Source organism: Phocoena phocoena, chromosome 11 (assembly GCF_963924675.1).
Source record: "Phocoena phocoena chromosome 11, mPhoPho1.1, whole genome shotgun sequence".
In the NCBI taxonomy this organism is placed as follows: Eukaryota; Metazoa; Chordata; class Mammalia; order Artiodactyla; family Phocoenidae; genus Phocoena; species Phocoena phocoena.
Window position 1 is genome coordinate 16,008,919 of NC_089229.1, and position 23,162 is coordinate 16,032,080.

The window sequence follows — 23,162 nt, forward strand, 5'->3', positions numbered from 1 at the left end:
ACTTGGTTTGGGAATGAACAATATTTATGTAGTCAAATTATACAATCTAAATAATTAAGTAACTCAAAATTATGATAAATCTATGCAGGGAATGGAGCTTAGGAGCAGGAAAGAGAGGTAGCAAAGTGCTCGGTCCTCCTACCTGTCACAGTGGGAGATCAGCAGGTGACATCTAAAATGGATGAATGAATATAGGGCTGCTTAAGAATATTATTTAGAAATACAAAGATGAAGATGAGACGAAACTGCTTCTAGGAAGCAGAATTGGAGGAAAGGCAAGGACTTACGTTTTTTAGTACAAGCCACCCTTTTTTGTACTATTTGACTTTTTTAAGCCATGTGCATTTATTATTTAATAAAAAAATTATACTTAAAGGAAATAAAAATTATGTTCAGTTAAGCGTCCTATGTTATTCCTCCCATTACTCTGTTAAAGTTTACATTACCTATTTTTTTGTTTGTTTGCTTTTTTTTTCCCCCAATCTTTTCAATAAATCTAATGAAGCTGTAAGAGAAGGGAATATCAAGGGAATCTAGGCTAATCAGAAGGTTTTACCCTTGGATTAAAAGCCATCTGGAAAAGGAAAACTAGCAAGATAAACTCCTCACTACAAGTGAAAGGTCATCGAGACCCAGGAGGACTTTTTTCAGTTTCATATAGTGATGTACTAGTCAAAGCCCCCTAAGAGTGAACAGACCTTTAAAATCTGCTATGTTTCAGATCACTGCAAGTTGGAAACCACTTCTGTCAATGAACATTATCCATAACTGTTTGCATAACTGTTTGCAACAGCACAAAGACTTGTTGACATTTTACCTAGCGGTCTGCATTCACAGGAACTTACTGATCAAGTGTGGTTTTCATTTTCAAAAGTAGCACGTTGATTCTACTGTAACATATATACACTTATATATAATACACAGATTAAAACCTGGGTAAAATCAATCCAACAAGAGTGGGGAATCTGTTCCTTTTCACTTTCCCCCTACCTTCAATTCATTCATATATTTAACCGTTAGCAACTACCTACTAAGTATCTACTATGTGAAAGGCTCTTATGAGAATATAAAGACAGGGTCCCTGTCCTCAAGAAGTTTAGTGGAGTGAGAACACAGTGGATAATCACTGAAATGTACTCCAGCCTTCAACTCTTTACACAATACTCTGATGGAGTAATGCACAGGGATTTGGGCTTCAAGTTTGCAAACTGATTCAGAGTGGAGATGTCCTCTTATGGTGTGCATTCTTGTAAAGCTTCCAGTGCCAACATTTCACAAGGGAAGTATCAAGCTTTGCTCTTGTCTAGGTAATAGGTCAAGTAAAATAGAGGCTGTTAACAAGGCCACGGCTACCCCAGAAAGACTCAGGAGTGTATCCCAGAAATTGTCAAGACCAAGAGAGAAGGAGAAACAGTCTCAATATAGAGAATTTGACTTTCACTAGTAAGCAGCGGAAAATACGAGAACCTCAAGATATGTTTAAAAACACTCAAAAGTTAAGAATTAGCATCTTAGGAAACTGTATGAAGTAGAGGTGTCAAATTCACATTTATAGATGGAACCAATTCTTTCTTACAAAATATTGATAGGCTGAAATAATCTTGTGTCTGTTAACTGAACTAACAAACGCTTCTGATGAAATAGTATCTTAGTCTGAAACGGTTTCATTGATGGAATGACAACTAAGGCTAGATTCATTTGACCAAACGAATTGTAATCTTTGATATACTTGCTTGGCAAATAAACAGTCAAAATCATCAAGAATACAATGTATAATTATCCTCAAACCAATCAATTAAAAACAGGAAGATACCATACCAGCAATTTATAAGCAAAGGTGAGGTTCAAAGTTGAAGAGTGAATGAATAACAGCCAATATTAATGATCATTGCTCTCACTTCTTGAGCACTTACTATGTGTCAGGCACAATCCTAACTGCTTAACAGTCAGGGCAGCATAGTAGTTAGTTAAGAGCATGGACTCTGAAGCCAGGCTGCTAGGGTTTAGAAACGAGTTCTGCCACCAGCTGGGGACCTTGGGCAAGCGGCTAACCTTTCTGTGCCTCTGCTTCCTCATCTATGATAGAATGCAGATCATAACAGCACCTACCTCCTGGGATTGTGTAAAAAACAAATGAGTTAGGAAATACAATGTGCTGGAGACACTGCCACACACACAGTTAGGGCTACAAAAGTGTTAGCTGCTGTTGCTGTTCTTAAAACTAGTAAGTGGCAGACAGAGAAAAAATTCAAACCCAGGACAAACTTAAATACTAGGTATATATTGACTAAAAGAGACCTTACTGATAATGAGTTAATCAATAGTGACACAGTGCACACATTTCTTGAAGATAAAAAAACAAAACAAAACAAAACAAAAAACGAATGAAAACCCAGCATTAACCACCAACGGAAAGAGTGAGGCTCGCCAGTGGGATGAGCCGGAGAAGCAGCGTGTAGGAGAAGGATCACTATGCGGTGGGCACAGCATTGCCCTGGAGGCGGGAGATCAGGGTCCTAACACCAGCTCAGTGACCAGCTGCGCAGCCTTGACTGGCTGCTTACCAAGCGGAGTGTGAACTTCCTCATTTGTTAAATAAAGGGGCAGATGAAGGTGTCTTGTGGTGCTGGCGTCCTATGATACTATGCCCCAACAGAACATAGAGTATTTGAAATATATACCTTTCATAAAAAATAGGTATTACTATTTATTTCTGAACAGCCACTTGTACTTTAGTAGGTACATCATCTAGAATGTATTTATAATTATAATTTTGGTCCAAGCAGTTGTAGAATGAAATAAATAGCATAGAGAAGCAAAACTATGGTATATTTTTAAATGCCATTAAAATATAAACAGGTTAATCTGAGAAATAAAACGAGAATACTTCTGATAACACAGTAATAATTTTTCAAACATACTAAATTTTTCTAATGAGCAGAGTTATAAAGTAGTTCTTATAGAAAGTGGTTAATAAATACTTTACTATAGTTATATAAAAAAGTTGAGGAATGAAACAACTTACCTTTTTGCCCATGACGACTGCTGAATTTGTCTCCAATTTCTGGACGCCTTGTCTGTCTCAGCAGCATTTTGATCAGAAAAGCATCTTCGGCATTCGAAGATATCATCACTTTTTCAATATATGAATCCGTTGCCCCTTTGTAGCTAATATTAAGAGGAAGTCACTAAAGCAGAGTTTTCAAACTGCCCTTTGTGAACCTATCACCCTGGCCATATTTTATGTAATACCTATCACAAAATATTTTGACATTCCCATTTTGGGCTCCGAAAAAATGACTTTCATTTTTGAATAACAAATTCAAATGTGACAATTTCCCTGGTACAGTCCTAGTTTAAAATGGCTAACATTTATTATGAGGCAGGCATAATGCAGTTTAATCTTCACCACACATACTATTCACACGTTGTTATTCCTTTACAGGAAATAAGGAATAAGGAAAACTTATAGGAAAACCGATGCTAAGAGAGGTTAATAAGCACTTGTCCAGGACACATGCCTCATACAAAGCAGACTTGGGATTTGAGCTGGAACCTGTTACTCAACTCCAAATTATTAACCACTTTTTAAATATTACTTTTATCTACTCAGCTCTCCCATCGTCAATTTTTTCACACACTTCACCTCTTATCTGTTTTTCATACCATTATTCAGAGTCTACTCTGTGTCAGATCCTTATAGGCTCTGGACATACAAAGATTAAGTAGACATGGTTCCTGCCCCAAAGAAACACACAACCAATAAAGGAAGAGAGAAAGGTAAGTGCAAGAAGGTTATCAGTGGTATGGGGAAGAGGAAAGGCCCAAGGGAGATGACAGTCAGTCCTACCAGGGGCTGGGGATGACAGTGGTAGCAGGGAGGGGCAGGCCATCAAGGACTGCTTCCCAGAGGAGGGGACCCTACAGCTGAGTCCTGACCAGGGGGAACGAAATTCCAGGCAGAGGGAGCAGCATGAGTAAATGCACTGAAGTCAGATGGAACATTTGGAGAATAAGAGACAATTTACTAGAAATATGGGGGCCAATGTGCAAAAGGGTAAGGCTAGAGACGTATGCCAAGGGTCATGGACAGTCGTGTATGTATTACTATTTCATTTGGCCTTTATCCTACAGGCAACACTGTCACTGAGAGTTTTACTCAATCTACTCAAGTTTTATTCTAGTTGCTCAATAGAGTAACATGAAGAGATGAGTAATTTAGGGGAAAAAATTACTCTGGCAGTAACAGAGACAGCCTGAGAGATGTGGGGAGGTAGAAGACTGGAGGCGGATAAGTGGTCACCAATAACTACGAGTCCGGCAGGAGAGGAGGGCCAAACTCAGACAGCTACAGCTGTCATCGGTGGATTAGAGAACTGCTAAGGAGAGAGAACTCACAGGATTTACCAAATAAAGGTTTGTAATGGAAAGGAGTCAGGATGGCAGTGCCACTCACCAAGGGAGGGACCCAGAAGGAGCATGTCTGAGGCTGGGGCAGGCGAGGGGAGAAAGATGGTTTGGATCTGGGTCTGGGGCCCCTGCTGTCCAGGTGCTGGTATGGAGCTGAAACTGGGCAGATGTCTATCTGGGAGTCACCAGCCAAAAGTAGCTAACTTCCAATTTCCTCTATTCCTCTATTCCTTTCAATGTATTTCCAATACATACGTGATGGGCACATCTTTGTACTGCGGCTGCTGGGGCACATTACTTCCTTCCAAGGGAATCTGAGTCACTGTGGGCATGGACTTATTTACAAGCACTTGCTTGTTTTCTACTTTCTCACCTAAGAAAGAGAGAAGGGTGTTAGACAAATCACTATCATCTGTGTGGAACGCAAAGATTATTGGTGCATAAAACCATGTGGTTAGACTTGGTGCATGAAATCCAGACATGGAAGAAAAAAGAGTCCACACGGTGGGAACTAGAGTTCAACAGGGCTTGTCTGTAATTTTGCAAGCCCATTTGAAAAACCCATAGATTAAGATCATACTGTGTATAAAATTAAGAAACTCATTTAGGAGACCATATTAATGGGAGAAAATTCATGTCAATAGGTAGCAATTTAAAATACCTCCTTGAGTGTTAGAACAGGTTTGGGCCACTTACTAGTTATTTCAACCAGTAATAAGTCACCACCAACCTAACCTGGACAATGAGAAAATACAAATATTTCTTTGATTTTCCTGCTATTCTCACCTTTGCTTGGTACCTGTTCATGGTAAGCTCAAAGACCAACTACTACACTACTGTCACTGCGCTTATTTTCCCTGCCACAGCACCCAGGTTTAAGAGTACAAAGGCAGCAAGAGGGAGGGGAAGCCATGTACCACGTGGCTCGGGGCACCACGGCGGATGCAGCATCACCGCCCAGCACTCACCCCCTGGGCAGCATCCGTGGGCAGGGCTGTGTGGACTTCCTCTCCTAGCCACCTTTCCAACCCAGCCCCCCTTCTCGCCACCTCCCCGCAGCTCCTGTCGCCTAGCAGCCTCAAGAGCTCTCATTTGGCCCCCTCTATCTTTGCTCCCTTCTACTTTCTTCTCCACACTGCGCCCTGCCCCTCCCCCCCATCCCCATAGGCACACTGGCCTTCCTCTGGGTCCTTTAGTGAGCGAGCTGCAGGATACCTGCACAAGCCCTTCCCATGCCTAGACATCCCCCCCTTCCGCTTCACTGGTTAACTCTACTTATCCTGCAGCTGCTGGTCACCTCCCCGGGGAAGGCTACCTCGACCTTCCTGACTAGGTCAAATACTCTTGCCATAAAATTGCCCCATAGCTCCTTATATGATTCCTTAACCTGGTTGTAATTTGACCTATGTTTGTGTGCGATCCTTTGATCAACGTTAGTCTCCCACACTAGCCTACAAGACTCATCGGGGCAGGGGCTGTGGGTTGTATCAACAAAATTCATCACAGGTTTATAAGTACAACAGAGTCACAATTTTTAGTGAAAGAGGATTCTGAAGTCAGTCTGTAAGCTAAATGCACAAATGATGAAATACTGGTGTAGATGCAGGGACACGACCTTATTCTAAATATTTCCTTAAAGTGGCTTTATTCAAAAGCATAAGTAGAAAAGTATAACTAGAATAGATTGCTGTTATGTAAAAACGTATGCACAGAAAAACACACTGGAAGGAAATTCATCAAAAGTGACCACACACTGGTTGAGTTAGGAGAGGGTTTTACAGGTTGCTATTTTTTTCTGCCCTGTATACCAAACATTTAGAAATACTGTTGAATAACTTTCATAATTTAAAAATGTATACGTTAAAAAATTTTTAAAAGGCTTTTACCTGGAGAACAAATACCATCTGCATCTAAAATTTCATGTCGCCAGATGGGTTTCCTTGTAGCAGCATCCAACATCGGCCCCATCACTTTATCAAAAGTCTGATTGGTATATCGTTTCAAAGTACATTTAGCATTTTTATATACAAGGCAACGCCCAAAGCCTACAATGAAACCAAAATGGGTTCAGAACCACAAGTAATATGAAACTATGAGAGGTCAAGATTTGTGTTATTCAACAACCCACCACACTCTACCTCCCTTCCCCGCCAAAAAAACACCCCCAAACTGCTCTACATTTAGATAATCTGAGACTGGCCAAACCATATAGCAATCTGATAACTTGAAGAACTGGCTCAGGATCTCTACTAACCATATTAACACTAGAATCTCTACAACCATTTTCCAGCATGGAATATACCTTGTCAGGTTGGAGGAAAGTGAGAGAAACCTAAGAATGTCACTGGGATTCTTTGAGAGCACAGAGCCATAGCACATGAAAACTGGAAAGGGCCTTAGAGATCACCTGGCTTAACCCCTCTATACTACAGGTGCTACGAGTGAGTAGCAGAGAAATTAAGTGGCCAAGGTCACCCAGCAAGGTGGTGGCTGAGTTGAGACAGACCGAGTTCACTGACCAGCCCGCATTCTTCTCATACATCATTTTGGTTCATAACTTCTGCTAACCTTCTCTGGAAGGTTTTCCTTTTGCTGATTTCGGCATTTAGAGGAAGTCCCAAACAAGCAAACAAAAACATTAATTTTTCTCCAGAGGAGAGAGAATAAAAAGGATCGATCAAATCATTTTTATGGGAGAGACAGTTCACCGCTGCCCTGAAGATTAGAGTTTACTTTGATTACATTTTTAGACCACATTTATCTAGTGGATGAGGGAAAAGTTCTGGGACCAATTAACAATCTAAACATTAAGAAAAGTAAGCAAAATGAACAGAAGAAAACCTGTAGATGGAACAAAAAACTCAACCACTGAATCCCACAAAAAGATTTGTCAGTTGTTCAAAAGAGCTGCCAATCCTGCACTAAATAACATTTCCTAACATGCTATGGCTGTATTTCTTTTTTCCCCTTTGGTCAAGCAGTTATTTTAAACTGGATTCTCCCTCTAGTCTCCTGAGGATATACTGAGCCATGTCAGAGTTCACTTAAACAGGAAAAAGTCTCCAGATTAAATGCCAGCTATTACTGAAGAAATAAATGCATGGCTGTAAAATCCTCTGCTTATGATTCTCCACCAAAAGCAGAACTCTTTCAAGAAATCTAAGAATGTGAGTCAGAAAATCAACCAGGGAAGAGTGGATTTCTAAATAAAATCTCAGTGCTCTAATGTAATTTTTTAAATATGAAGGTGACCATCCGATGTAACAACACATTTCTACAGCTGGATAGTAGATGAAGATATCTGTGTGTCTTCAAGAAAGGTCTTCGTCATTATGGCTCCTGGTAAATTGTGTATGGCCATAATAAACTCGGCTCAGAGAGCCAGCTGCTTTGGAAACATTACATGATCTTGAAATTTTGTACAACGGCCATTAAGTACAACGTGCTGGAGTGCTGTGTGAATATGAACTGCATGAAATCAGAAGCGTTTTCTTCTAAGTGTAAATGGACATTTTATTTACAGGTGGGAGCTTAAAAGCAAGAGGACAGTAAACTCAGATCATTAAATTGTGTTGTGGAGTTTCTGACAGATATCACAAAGTCTTCAGATTTCCGCATAAATGTAACCAGTTAATCAGAAAGGAAAACACCTAGTTTTAAAGCATGGCTGTTGTCATTTGGAGGAAAAAAAGAGGCATAAATTAAGTGCAGCCAACATTAATGCCAAAGACACATGTCTAGGAGTACTATTATGGCTGCCTAGCAACTAGGAAGAGTGAAGGGGAAGGCAGAGTGGGTACGCAGGGAGGAAGGAGAGAAACAGATGATGAAGACAGGAGTCAGACCGAGGATCAGGTGATGGCTAACAAACCACCAAGTGGGGACCTGCAAAAGTAAACTGTCAAAACCGGGGAAGAAAAACGTAAAAACAATGAGCCAGGATTTGTGTATGTGTACTTTTATCATTTTGCTAACAAAAAGGTACAGCATTATAGGGTTGAGATATACAATTAAAAAAATAGCCTTTTACATACAAATATTGCTACTGGCCCCTCAAACAGGTTTGTTGTTGAATATATAACTATTTTCAAAAAACATATTTCACTTATTGTAATTCCTGCTAGGAAATAAACAAGTTCTTACACATTTTCTGTTGAATTGTCTCAAGTCAGCAATAAATTAAAATAAAGGAAAAAAAAGATTCCTTATTAATATTTAACTAATACCTCTATATAATATTCATTTTAAAAATGTTAACACCAAGACATCACCACCTCCTGTTTGCATATTATAAAATTCAAATCACTTGAAACTGACATTACCATTTTGACATCAAGTGACTTTCATATTGATCATGCCTGTATCTAAATCTGCACAAAGCACCTTTGGTGTTAGAGCTTTGAAAATTCACTTACCTCTGTCCAAGGAAGCCTTGTTTAAAACAAGAGCATCTTCTATATCATAGCCACTATAACTCATCACAGCAACTGTCGCATTCTGTCCAGCGGGCAGTTTCTCAAATTCTATCAACTCAATAGTCTTTGTTTTAACCATGGGTTTTTGTGGATATGCCAGGAGATACATGAGAGTATCAATTCTGTTCCGCTGGTTGTATCCAATGGTACCTTCATTGATATTGGAGAAAATGAAATGCAACTTTCTATTATATCAAATAATTAGGTACCAATGAATACAGAGATAAACACATTAATTTTACTAATTAGATGAAGAAAATCTTCAGGTCAAATATTTAAAGAGCAATACTCTCATAGTGATTAACAACTTTTAAAAACAGTTTTTCTCAGTTATGTTAAAAATCCTACAAAGAAGAAAAATCACATTCAGGGTGTACTAATCTAAATAATTTCAACTTTTTGGATTTATAAAATTGATCCCATTTGAAGAGTTTTAGTCTCCACTGGTTAATCTCACATGTTGGTTAATTTCACATGTAAGTCAACAATTCCGTATTTGGTTCTACTATGTTCCAGGCACATTTCCAGTTGCAACTGGAGAACACCCCCCAGTGCTGAGAGGCAAAAAGCTTATACAGTAGGACAAACAGATACATTTCATCAAAAGAAATCAACAATTACAAATGTTCTAAATGAAAAGAAAGCAGGAAAAAAGGGAGGGAACAGGATGAAGAGGAGAGTGAAAGCAGAGAAGAGCAGACTTATCCATTTGCTTGACTATTCATTTATTAAGCAGTTAATAAACACCTACTCTGTGCCCAGCATTGGAGATAAAATGGGGAAAGGCAGGGTCCCTTCCCCTAGGGAATCCAGGGCCGTGTCCAATCAGGGATAGGCTTTTCTCTCCTTAGCAATCCGCCTTTCCACCTGATTGGACCTTGGAGGGGTATCACTGTCATCTGAAAGTGAAACCAGAATGTTACCTACCCTTCTCCTTTTTCTCCATTGGGGTGCATTAGGGTTCAAAGACCTGCCTGAAAAAAGGCTTTCAGTCTCCTGGGCTTGTGAACACACAATCACTCCTACTCAGAGACCTTAAAAACCAGGAAACTCATGTTTGTCCTACTGTTGAGCTTGAGCGTGGGCTTCTCCCAGGTATCTCTTCTTTCCTGCCCTGAGTGGCGCATCTACAACTCTCATCCACCCCAAGACGTTAACGTGCCATTTAATGGAGTTAAGCTTTAATGTGAGCAGATACCAAAACCCAGTATTTATTTTCTTTACCTTTTTCTTATGGTCATTAAATCAATGGTGATTTCAATTCAGGGATGAAAATAACCTATTCAGGCAGCAAAAATGGTATGGTACAATACTCCTTGACGATTACTATTGAAAGAAATAATGAAATCTGTAGGGCTCTAAAGAAACGAGCACCTGGTACAGTGCTGGGCTCACTACCGATGCCCAATAAATGTCAAGTAAATGAAATTATGAGAATACATATTTGTGCTTAAATCTCTAGAAAATTTATCAAGCGTCAGCTGAAAAACAACAGCTAAACTGAACCTCATCAAATTTTTGTCAAGTTTACACTATAAATTGCCAATTAATGTTATTTTAGTGCCAACTAATAAACTGGGCAGGATACCTGGTAATAGATCACTTCCTGTTTTAGAAAGAAAACTGTTGCTGCTTGGATTGTTCACTGACAATAAGTTGGTTCTTTTACATGAAATCATTTCAAATTTATGTTGAGATTTCAGCTCCAATGAGACAAGGATTCAGGCAATGTCCCACTAGGCTGCCAAACATGTCCTCTGAAACCTGAGACGAGCATTATTATGCAGCAGGGAAGCATAGCCGCCTGCACCCCTAAACAATGGTGAAAGAGATGGGATCCTGCTATAAATTGTGCTACCAGGCCCCGAACTTAATTCTTGGGCACTGCAACTGACCATCGAATAGATGAACAGCGAAATGGTTTAGCAAAAGTTTGGTGCTTGTGATCTCAACAGAAATTTTTCTTTAAAGACTTTTTAAAGAAGTTGTAGGCATATGCATATATACACATCTTTAGCAGCACTGACAACTAGGTGTGTAGGTTAACAACATGATTTATAAACGACTTCTAAATTATAAAATGCCACCACACATCACAATTTTTATAAAAATCATGAATGACTGGTTACTTTTACCAATAAGCAAGCTTTTCTGAGAAAATGTCATGTAGAAATTACATTATAACACTAGCCTGCGGTGAAGCACGTGCTCAAACTGGGATGCCTCTGTTAGTATTTTCAGCTTTCTTAAGGGCACTGCATATATATAATAACTAACACAACAAGAATTTATCTATAAGCTGAATTCTCCTTCTACTGTCCCATTTTGGTATAACTATAATCTCCAATGATTTCATTTTCTTACTACCCAGGACATAATCTTTCCTATAAACTCTTATTTTCTTGATCAAAACTTTCTTAAGGAGTCACAAGTTGGCATAACAAGGTATGTAAATGCACGTTAAAACAGTGAAGAAGTTTATTATTTTAAAGTGAGATGAAAAAAAGGATGCACATAGTTTAGAAAATGTATACCGAGAAACATAAAATGAAGTTTTATACATTTAACTATTTTTTCCATCCTCCTTTGCCCAATTTCTTTTTATTTAATCAATATTATTGAATTACAATAAACTTCACCCATTTAAAGTGTACAGGTTGATGAGCTCTGACAGATATATGCATCTGTGAAACCACCACCAGAGTCAAGATCCAGAACATGCCCAATACTCCCAAAAGGTCCCTCTCTCTGCCCCTGGCCCCAGGTAACCAAGGATCTGTTTATCAGTATAGGTCAGTTTGCATTTTCTGAACTTTATATAAATGGAATCATACAGTATGCACACTCTTGTGCCGCTTCTTTCATGGAGCATGATTCTGGGATGCATCCACATGGCTGTGTGTAAGAGTTCATTCCTTTTTATTGCTAAGTAGTATTCCATCATATGAATATACATTTTGTTTATCCATTCAACCGCTGATGGATATTTGGGATGTTTCCCGTTTGGGGCTACTGTGAATAAAGTTTGGGGCGACTGTGAATAAAGTCGCTATGAACATTCAAGCACAAGTCTTTGTGTATTCATTTCTCTTGAATAAATACATAGGAGTGATGCTTCTGCATTGTTTGCTGAGGGTATGGTTAACTTTCAGAAACAACTTAAGAATTTTCCAAAGTGATTTTACTGTGTTACCTTTTCATCAGTGTGTGAGCATTCTGGCTGCTCCACATCCTCACAAACACTTAGAACGTCAGTCTTTTTCATTTGAGTCGTTCTAATGAGTGTGCAGTCATATCTCACAGAAATTTACATTTACCTGATGACTAATAACGTTGAACATATTTTCATAAGCTTATTGGTTATTCCTTTGTGAAGTGTCTGAGTTTTTTGTTTCCGTTTTACTTGGGTTGTCTTATTATCGAAGAGTTCTTTGTATATATACTGGATACAAATCCTCTATCAGATATATGTACTGCAAATACCTTCTCCCATTCTGTGGCTTAACGGTGTCTTTCATATTCTGAACAGTATCTTTCAAAGAGAAAAAGTTTAATTTTGAGAAAGTCCAATTTATTAATTTTTCCCTTTTTTATAGTTTGTGCTATTTGTGTTCTATCTAAGAAATATTAGGTGATTTGAGTGCACAAGGATTTTTGCTTAAGTTTCCTTCTGTAAGTTTTACAGTTTTAGCTCTTACATTTAGGGCTGTGATTCATTCTGTATTAACTTTTTGTATGGTATGAGGTAGAAGCTGATGTTCCTTTTTTTCTATATAGATACTGAGACATTTTATTTTGTTGAAAAGATTTTCCTTTCCTCTAAATTGCCCTGCTATATTCATCAAAAATCAACTGCCCATAAATGTGTGGGTCTATTTCTGGATTCTGTCCCATTGACCTATATGTCTACCCTTATGTCAGTATCATTACTGTGGTTTTAGGGTAAGTCTAAATACCAGGTTGTATGTCTTCCAACTTAGTTCTTCATTTCAAAGATTGTTTTCAAAAATCTGCATCTGATTTCTTAACAATTTTAATGTGCTCAGAGATTTATTCGTTGTTGAAACATTTATTAAGTACCTACTAAACTGGCACTAGGCTAGGCCCAAGGGATATAGTAATAAATAACAGACATAGTCCCTGTCCTCAAGGAACTTATAATCTATGGTCTAGCAGGGAAGGTACCTTCATCATGACCCACAGCGAATTGGAAAAAGTCAGGAAAGAAGTTAGTTTCAGTGGAGAAAAATTTTAGTAAGTTTTATAAATGTCACGGTATAACAGATATAATGTAACTTCTTATAAGTTTCTCAACCAAACTGGAATTCAGTTTCCTTGTCAGAAATAAAAAAGGTATGCATTATAGTTGACAGGATTATTAAGATGATTTAAAAGAAATGTACGTAAATCAGTTGGGTATTCACTAAGTGGAAGCATTCATTATGACTAATATTAACAATATTAGTAATGAAAATATACACCCATCACCCTGCAATACCACCCATTCTACCTCCAACTCTAACCCAACATACTGAACTTCAATTTTACCTCAATTTTAAGTGCTCATTATTAACATTCTAGTCTCAGGAACTGTCACATAAGCTTACATCTAAAATAGCTACAATGATCATATATTTTTTTAACCAACAGAATTCTAAAAAAGAATTGCCAGGGATAATTTGGTCAAGACACCTTTTCATTTTGTATCCCCAAATGGATAAAAAAGTAAATAGTCTAAAAAAAAATTCAAACAGAAAGTGGGAGAAGAGGAGATGCAGAATGAAACAACATTTTATGAGGATCTTTGTATATTATGTGTTTTTAATACTTTAAAATTCTCCAGCCTATTTCTAGTACATCCCATCCTACTGTAAAGTGGGGGATACAAGAGAAGGAACTACGCACTTAAGAAGAGACTGTATTGGAAACAAAAACCAAAACAGAAGTTGCATTAGCTCCTGACTTTAAAAAAACAAAAAACAAAACAGTCCCAGCAATTTGGAGTTGAAGGAGGAAGGGGTGGTGAGAAGGAGCGGGGGCTGGAGGAGGTATGTGATGCATATTCATTAACCGAGCTGATAGTGACTAAAAGATCCTTTTAAAGAGGAGAAAGTGTTCCACTAGAGGATTGCCAACTAATAAAATGGGCAGGATATGAAAGTGTGACTCATGTGAACTTGGCGTCTGGGGCCAGGGAGAGAGCATACAATGCAGCCCCATCACACAGCCTTCACTTGTAGCACTGAGTGACCTGGAGACCTTGCCATTTCCACACACGTCTACCTGACTTCTTGCTCTGAACCATGTCACAACAAACAGAGCCATATCCATGGAAGGGAGGTGTTCCCCAGTAGCACAGTAAGACGCTGTGTGGAAACTTGAACTTTATGAATAATTTAAAGAGCCTCAGATTTGAGAAACACCCTCTGCTGGTGTTTCATGTTGGAATCAAGTCAGCCCTCTCTTATGTACAAGGTAAGGCTCTCAGTCTCTGTGGTTTGTGCTGTCTTGGTCTCCTTCGTAGTGACAGGAAATGACTTTCTCTTATTTTTTCACTCTGTTGAATGGGAGGGACGGGTAGTAAAAGGTATATAGTAAACTTCCAGGTTGGTAAGAGTATTTAGCAAATTAATTCTGGGATCTTGTCTTTCACTTTCCACATGGACTAACAGATGAACAGCAACTAAAATATTATGTTAGAAAATCCACACAGAATCTCTGAGATGTATATAGTCTTCAGCATGGCTAATATTTAAAACGGGATAGTGTGACTTTTAGTTATCAGCTGTCAAGACAGCAGGGAATTAAAATGACTCCGAGAAGTCCAACTCAAAGAGCCAGGTCTCTGTTCTGGATCTCTGTTCTTCAGACCCGGGTCTCTGTTCTGGGTCTCTCCCTCTGCCGGCCTCTTTCCTTTTGCGAGTTTTCCTATAGACCTCGCTCAATACTTCTGCAGCTACTACAGTGTCCAAAGAGCAAGGTGGCCTTCTCGTGTGCAAACTTTAAATATACTTTAATCTCATGGCTTTTCTTTCCAGTCAGGTGTTTTATAATAACGAACAGTAACAAAGGCTTTTTTTTATTACTTAAGATATTCAGTGGCTTTTGTCTTCCTAGCGTCAGCAGTCACGTCAGAGGATTGTATCCAAGGAGCTAAATGTGCAGGACCCAGGGTCAGAGCAGCTGAATACACCAACCTCAGAAAACACAGACAATGAATTGCAAATGACACTCAAAACAAAACGAGAAAAAAAACCTTCACACAGAAAACTACAAAAGAACTCTACAGACACTGAATTGGCTTTCTGTACACACTGATCCTGCTTAACTGTGTGTGGTAACTAACCGAACGTTTCAGATACTCATGGCTACAAAATAAAAGGCTTTTTTTTTTTTTTGGTAGGAAGAGGAGTTACAAAAATAAAAATATTATTTCTTTCATTCAATCACTTCTTTATTTAAAAAAAAAAAGATTTGCCAAGTGGAGATAGATGCAGCTCTTTCTGTTTCAATCTTCAAACACACTAAAGAGCGGCATTAGTGATGAAGTGATTAGTCTTCCGTTAATTCTGCTGAAAGTTCTACACAAAAGGTGTATTGTTTCAGCTGGGATTCACATCATGAAACAAAATGGTTCGGTAAACCCAATAGAAGTGATAGCCCTTTCATGACACACAGGATTCAGTACTGTATATTTCAACTTGTTAGCAAGTCAGAAGCACAAGTGGGAAATCAGCCTACACTGCTGCTGAGTATGAATGGGAAAGGCTAAATTGATGAGCCGCTGTTTAGATTTTCCCACTGGGAATTATTCTGAACTGTCCAGGCATTACATCATTCAGGTAAATGGTAGCAGGACAACATGCTTCTTATGTCTTTGTTGCCAACCAAAGGGCAATATAAAAACTCGAAAGGAAATACATACTCTTTATCTGTAGGAGAAACAGAATGACTTAATTGTCAAGCTATGGTCAACTGCAGCTAATTGTAAGTAACTGAGCAGCTAACTGCATTCCGGTTGTTACCCAAATGCAATGCAGAAACCTTTTACAGTTTCTTTATGAACCTCATTGTATCATACTTTAAATCAGAGATGACAAGTCATATTGATGTCATAGACATATATGAAAATAAAACCTATTAAACTTATTAGGATTTAAATGAGTTTTAAAAACATTTCAAAAAAAAGCTTATAAGCAAAACTTTTTTTGCTAGTATCCTCTCTGTATCCTCTTCAAGACAAAACTCAAACTCCCCAACATATGGCATCTCTCCACCACGCTTCTATGTCCATACTACAGCATATACTATACAAAACGACCCACACACTACTTGCTTACGTTTCCATACCTGTGAGAAATACTCAGTATCTTTCAAGGCTCAGTTCAGTTCTAGTCTTCAGAAACAACCCACTCTCTAACCTTAGGTGTTTTTTCTGCTTAGTCCCTTAGATTCTGGCTATCATCTACTATGGCATTTATGAGACTATACTGAATTACTGTTGTATTTGTTGGTCTCTCCTGCTAGACTGTGAACTCACTGAGGGCAGGGCTCTGTGTTATCTCTATATTTTAAGGTTCCAGCCTCAATGATTGGTTTATTATTGATGCTCAATAAATGTTACGGATGATAAATAAATTAATAGATAAATGAATGAAAGGGAAGAAAAATAGAAAGAAGAAAGGAAAATGAACTCAGAAAATGGTGTGACACATACTGAGTGTTTCAGGAGCTATAGGAGCAATTGCGTGGATATAATGGGTTCAATGACTGTCACCCAGACAATTACTAAGTACATTCTAATACACACTGTGCATCTTTATCTCTATTGCCTTTTGCTCTCCTCCCTTAACATCGAGTTTTCCTGCTCTTTCTTCCATCTCTCCTGCTTAACTACTTACATTTATATAGGGCTTTTCTCTTTATATTTACCCCCTTGTAATTCTGTGATAGTTATTATATATCCCTTTGTTTGGTCAAGAGTACAAGTTCAGAGAGGTTTTCTCCATTTTTGTTTAAGCTTTAGACATGACAGGGGCACCTACAAGCACTGCAGAATTCCACAGACAACCTCCTGAGTTTGGTAACACTCAGGTGTTAGCAACGCCTGACCTGGCCCAACATGCAACACTAGTGAAGTAAGAATAACACAGTATTGTGAAGCAATTATACTCCAATAAAGAGCTGTTAAAAAAAAAAAAAGAATAAAGACATAAGTACTTATCCAAGTATTTAGAACCAAGTTCAAGGAGGAACTCTTACCCATGGCTTGTTTCCCCATGGCACACTGATATGTGTTTCTTGGGGACTGGTTGTGATGAGGGTATGGGATCAGGCCAGCACAAACGCCAAGAAGAGTGAAGGGTTCAATCTCCAAGTGGGTGGTATCTCTATCAAGTTAATTAAGAATCAGACATCTTAGGCACCAAGTATTAAAATAAATATCTCTTAAAGGGTATAAAAAAATATTACTATCTAGGTCCCTGAAGACTAAACTTAAAATTTAAGTTTACATAAATACATACAAAAATGTATATATATATAAAAAACACATACAATACATTTATATCAATATAATAATAAAACCTCCTAACAATAAAATTTGATGCTAGTAAAAATGATAGAAGAAAAATATACTTAAATAAAATATAACAGCAAATTCTTTTTTTCAGTGAAACTAAAGAGTGAAACTTTTATTTGTAGAAATATAAGAGATAGACAATATGGAATGTCTATATAAAAAATAAAACATCATTACATACTAACTAATAATAATAACTCATTTAAAGAAATTACTATATTAAGCACATAGAAACACAGTATCAAAAATACCTACATGGCACAACGTTGTAAATCAACTGTACTTCAATAAAATGTCTTAAAAATAAATTTTTTTAATATAACTATATGGATGAGTGGCCTGCTTTTCCCCACTTTTCCAACGTATATCAATGAGAAAGTTGTATTACCATTTTAGAGAGAGGAATATATCCCCTTTAAGAAGTTACTATAGACCTATGGGGACCAATTCTGTAACCACTAGCTAAGTGTGGCTATTGAGCGCTTGAAAAGTTACACTAGAATGGCTGAGAAGCTGAATTTTTAATTTTACTTAATTTTAATTATCTTACATTAATTTTAAAGCTCAAATTTATATTGAAATAGCTCAGTTCAGTTATTTTAAAACTTTTTAAGTTATGTTTGTAACCACTTACATGTGTTACTCTACTTTTTCAATTGTAAATGTTATGAAATCAGATCAAGTATTTCCAATGAGGGACTTCCCTGGTGGCGCAGTGGTTAAGAATCCGCCTGCCAATGCAGGGGACATGGGTTTGTGCCCTGGTCCAGGAAGATCCCACATGCCGCGGAGCAACTAAGCCCGTGCGCCACAACTACTGAGCCTGTGCTCTGGAGCCTGCAAGCCACAACTACTGAAGCCCACGCACCACAACGAAGAGTAGCCCCCGCTCACCGCAACCAGAGAAAGCCCGCGCGCAGCAATGAAGACCCAACGCAGCCAAAAATAAATAAAATACATTAAAAAAAAAGTATTTCCAATGAAAATTTAGCATCCAAATTGAGATGCAGTGTAAGTGCACACCAGATTTTGAAGACTTAGTAGGAAAAAAAGGTAAAATATCTCAATATTTTTATATTGACTACATGTTGATATGATAATCTTTCAGATATACTGGGTTAAATAAAATTATTAAAATTAATTTCATCTGTTTCTTTTTACTTCTTTAATGTGGCTACTAGAAAACCTAAAGTTATATGGTGACTTGCATTATATTTTTATAGATACAGGGCACAAAGTAAGACCTGACGTAGTAGATGTTAGAATCTTGGTTACTTTCATAATATGTTTTTGCAGAAAATGCAGTTTTGGCTAAATGATAAAGCAACTCAGCTATCTGAATGGGAAAGGACAGCCAGACTGTTTTTAGGTCTTGCTGAAAGTAACAGATCTCACATCCAGGATCTGTGGTCTCCAATGACCTTCTGTCCCTTCCTCAAGTGTTTCTGAAGCATAACTTTAATCATAATTTCAACAGTTTACAGTACTTCTTTTTTTTTTCCTGAGCCAAATGACATAACTTTTTTTTTATTCTTGATAGTCAAATTGAAATACAAAATAATTGTACCAAATTCCACTGAAATCAACAAATTGAGAGGATCTGATTTACCATAACATCTCTTACATTTGTATTACAATTTAAATATACATTATATATCAACATAATACTTCATAGGTATATAATGAGATGTTCTTATTTACTATTTCATAATTTTCCAAAGAAGATGTTTCTTCTTTTTTATGTGACTGGTGAAATTGAAATAGATTAATAATTATCTGTCTTATGTTCATCTTTTCTTAAAAATATGGAACGCTTCACGAATTTGCATGTCATCCTTCCACAGGGGCCATGCTAATCTTCTCTGAATCGTTCCAATTTTAGTATATGTGCTGCCGAAGCAAGCACTACAGTACTTCTGAAGAGAAGTGATTTCCAAGATAACCCAACACATCATGGAAAATTAGCTGCAATGTACATGGCAAAAGATCTCCCACTTATCCAGTTAACCAGCTATTTGCTTTTCATTACATATGTATTGAATTGTGTCCCTCGTTTGGTTAGAGAGGATGCTTTCCATGTAGTTCTTGGTTTGAAGAATATAATTCTGACCTTATGACCTTGCAGAACCTCAATCCTCTCAGTCACTTTAGGCCTTTGTCAGCAGAGAGGGAAGGGGCTCTAGGTTTTGTTTTCTTCGTTTCTGTTTTTTACAGAGAAACAGCTTATAGTGACATTTTATAGCCTAGAATAAAACAGTTTGTTTAAAATGTACTGTTCTGTTTATATACTGCCAATTTGACCAATGCAAATTAAAACTACTTTTTCCAATGTAAAGATTGGGGTAAGCTGAAAATGAAGAAGGTAAAGATCTAAGTTTCTTCTTTTTTCATGACAACAACATACATAAGATCGTATACTACCTTACTATCTAATAATTATTGAAAGTCCAAACTTTGTAAAAGTCTGGATTTGAATTTTATAAAACAGACAGGAATATTATTATTCAAAATTATAACCACCCTAAGTTTCTATCCTGAACAGGAAATAGGAGACTTCCTGTTCACTATGCATAAGGGCCTTAAATTTAGCTCAAATTAAGACTAAGTGACCTGTTGCTTACAACAGTGAAAAAACTGGAAACAGCCTAAATAGTCATCAATAGGGGAACAATTAAATAAGTTATCTATATGTAGTCAGACAATGTAATAAAAAGCAATTAAAATTATATATATATATATAAATATATACATACATTAATGTGGAAAAATATCCAGGATGATAATGTTAATTACATTAAGTTAAAAAATCAAGACACTGAAAAATAGTTGCAAAATGTATGTATGTTTGCCTTCACTTAGAAAAAAATCTAGAAGAGTACATATTAAACCATTTGCACTGGTTACTTCTGGAGGGTGGAGTTTGGCGGGATGGGGAATTACTTTATGCATTTTTACATTTTAACAAATGTCGTAAGTATGAATTAATACCAATTTTTTCTTATTTTTAAAATAAATTAATTTGATGTATGGGATAGCGTGGTGATTAGGTGATACTGATAGTTATATTCCTTTATGGCAGTGAAGAAAACAGGGAAAAATCCCTGCCTTCATGAAGCTTCTAGTGGCGGGAGATAGACAATACACAGATGCATCAACAAAATACACGTTTTACAGATTTTAAGATTTAAGCACTAGAAAAATAAAGCAGCGAAGAGGGGTGGTCAGAGGAGGGATTTCTACTTTAAATAGGGTGGTCAGGGAAACTCGCTGAGAAGGTGGTACCTGAGTGAAGACCTGGAGGATGTGAAGGAGTGAGCCATGCAGATAGGTGACAGCGTTCCAGGTAGAGGGGACAGCCAGGGCAGAGGGGCTGGGGCAGGACCATGAAGAGGCCAGTGTGGTTAAAACAGAGTGAGGAGGGAGAGGGAGGAGATGATGCTGCAGCCATAGCTTCCTTGTAGGAACGTGAAAGCCTCTGTAAGGACTTCAGAGGGAGATGGAAAGCCACTGGGTGGGGTGGGGCTGGGGGCGTGGTTTGAGAAGAGAAGTGACGAGACCATTCTGATCTATAAAGAACAGACTATATGGGAACAAGTGCAAAACTAGTCAGGAGCCTTTTGCAAGGATCCAGACAAGGAATGGCAGTGGCCTGCAGTAGGGCAGCAGGTGGAGGCGGTCAAAAGAGCTCAGATTCCGGGTATACTTTGAAAGTCCACATGGTATGTTACGAGATTAGATGTGGGTGTAGAGGGGAGGAGGAGTCAAGGCTGAAACTGAGGTTTCTGGCTTGAGTAACCAGGACGGAATCGTTATTTGTGGGGTTACCATATAATTCTCCAGTCAATCTTTATATCTTTATTATTATTTTTTGCTGTACGCGGGCCTCTCATCACTGCGCACCCCCCCCCCCCCCCCCCGCTGTGGAGCACAGGCTCCGGATGCACAGGCTCAGCGGCCATGCCACGGACCCGCGGCATGTGGGATCCTCCTGGACTGGGGCACGAACCCGCATCCCCTGCATCGGCAGGCGGACCCCCAACCACTGCGCCATCAGGGAAGCCCTCCAGTCAATCTTTAAACGAGGGGTATAAAAATAGTACTTTGAGAGATTCATACCTTTAAGGAATAAAAATTCTGCTGAAAAGCATTATTTATTAAATTACAGTAAGACAAAAATAAAGTGCTATATCTCATCTGGTAGTGGAAAACAGAAAACTACTTTCCTGACTGAAGACAAAAATAGTTATCAGGGGGCAGTATTAAACTCCCTAACCATTTAATAGCATAATTTCAAACATTCTAATTTCAGGTAAGTGGTACCTCAGCCACATGCATCAGACAGCAAGTTATATAAATGTCCTATAATGTATTCCAAATGGAACAAAGATGTTCCTAAAAATATCACTGTTCTAGAAGAAACACTGTGAACATATCACCATTTCATGTCTATATTGCACGTAAGTTTAGAGATATCTTTACAACATACAAGGTAGGGAATTCCTGCATTGACAACAGGAATTCAGACATCCACTGACAAAATCAACCCTGGAACAGATAAATACACCATTATGTAGCCTGATTCATTAGTTTAATTTTGGCAGTAATCGAGTATTAAAATCAGAGAAGCAATTCCTTTTAAGAAATGTACAGTGAGTGTAAAATGAAAAGGAAGGATAATTAAATCTAAAGATTATTCGTTAGCAGTTTTGTGATACTCCTGGGATAAACTATGGGTTATGTTTCCTTAACAGTATACTTCTAACAGTTCCTACTAGGAATACACAATAGAATTGAAGATGAAATGAAAAAAGAAGATCGTGTCTATCATCAGAACAGGTTTTTTTTCCGGTATGCGGGCCTCTCACTGTTGTGGCCTCTCCCATCGCGGAGCACAGGCTCCGGACACGCAGGCTCAGCGGCCATGGCTCATGGGCCCAGCCACTCTGCGGCATGTGGGATCTTCCCGGACCGGGGCAAGAACCCGTGTCCCCTGCGTTGGCAGGCGGACTCTCAACCACTGCACCACCAGGGAAGCCCCGGAACAGGTTTTAATTATGGTTGTTACTTACTTATTAATCATATGTTCATAGAGTGCAATGTTACAGTCATTTTCTTCATTCACATCTAAATATTCAACCAGACTCTCATGCAAGAAATCTTCAAAATTCCTGGGAAAATATTGGTGAAATGGACATTATTAAATAGCATTTTACTGCAGTATTTTATATGCAATAGTGGAAGATACATGCTTTCATTTAGGCCCAAAGCATCTTTCTCTCCCAAAAAGTATCAATACATTGGGATATTTGAAACACGTTATTCTTAGGTCATAGAGTTATCACAAATCACCAAAATAGAAACAGTAAAACATCTGTGACTCTTGTCAATCTGGTCCCACTTCTAAAAAACACCTTCTATGACTTTAAAAACCCCGTATGATGAGACCCACAGTACGTCAGATGTCTACATCAACATATCCTTCTCATCCTAGAAACGCTGAAGAGTGTGCTAATTTACACCAAGACTCTGTAATCCTCAGGATCTAAATTGATAAATATTTTACAATGTCCAAGCAAGTTCACATAGAAAAGAACAGGTTTTTAACAGGTTGATATAGCTGGTAGAGAGGAATTAAGAGACTAAAAATGAAAATATGTAATACTTTTCTTAAAAGCTCAGATCAAATAACATTACTT

General features: G+C 38.0%; 1 protein-coding gene and 1 non-coding gene across 2 annotated transcripts in view; both read right to left on the bottom strand.

The window, feature by feature from the left end:
* The window catches only part of POLR3B (RNA polymerase III subunit B), a 114,928-nt gene that overhangs the window by 31,045 nt on the left and 60,721 nt on the right, over positions 1 to 23,162 (bottom strand). The window contains exons 18-23 of the mRNA XM_065886727.1: positions 22,536 to 22,634; positions 17,148 to 17,275; positions 8,826 to 9,035; positions 6,297 to 6,455; positions 4,666 to 4,783; positions 3,026 to 3,168 (exon numbers count right to left, since the gene is read on the bottom strand). Coding sequence (XP_065742799.1) covers positions 3,026 to 3,168; positions 4,666 to 4,783; positions 6,297 to 6,455; positions 8,826 to 9,035; positions 17,148 to 17,275; positions 22,536 to 22,634 — 857 coding nt within the window. The remainder of the gene's footprint in view (positions 1 to 3,025; positions 3,169 to 4,665; positions 4,784 to 6,296; positions 6,456 to 8,825; positions 9,036 to 17,147; positions 17,276 to 22,535; positions 22,635 to 23,162) is intronic.
* LOC136131683 (U6 spliceosomal RNA) lies at positions 19,266 to 19,372 on the bottom strand. The gene has a single exon (XR_010656412.1). It is a non-coding gene; the product is annotated as a U6 spliceosomal RNA (small nuclear RNA).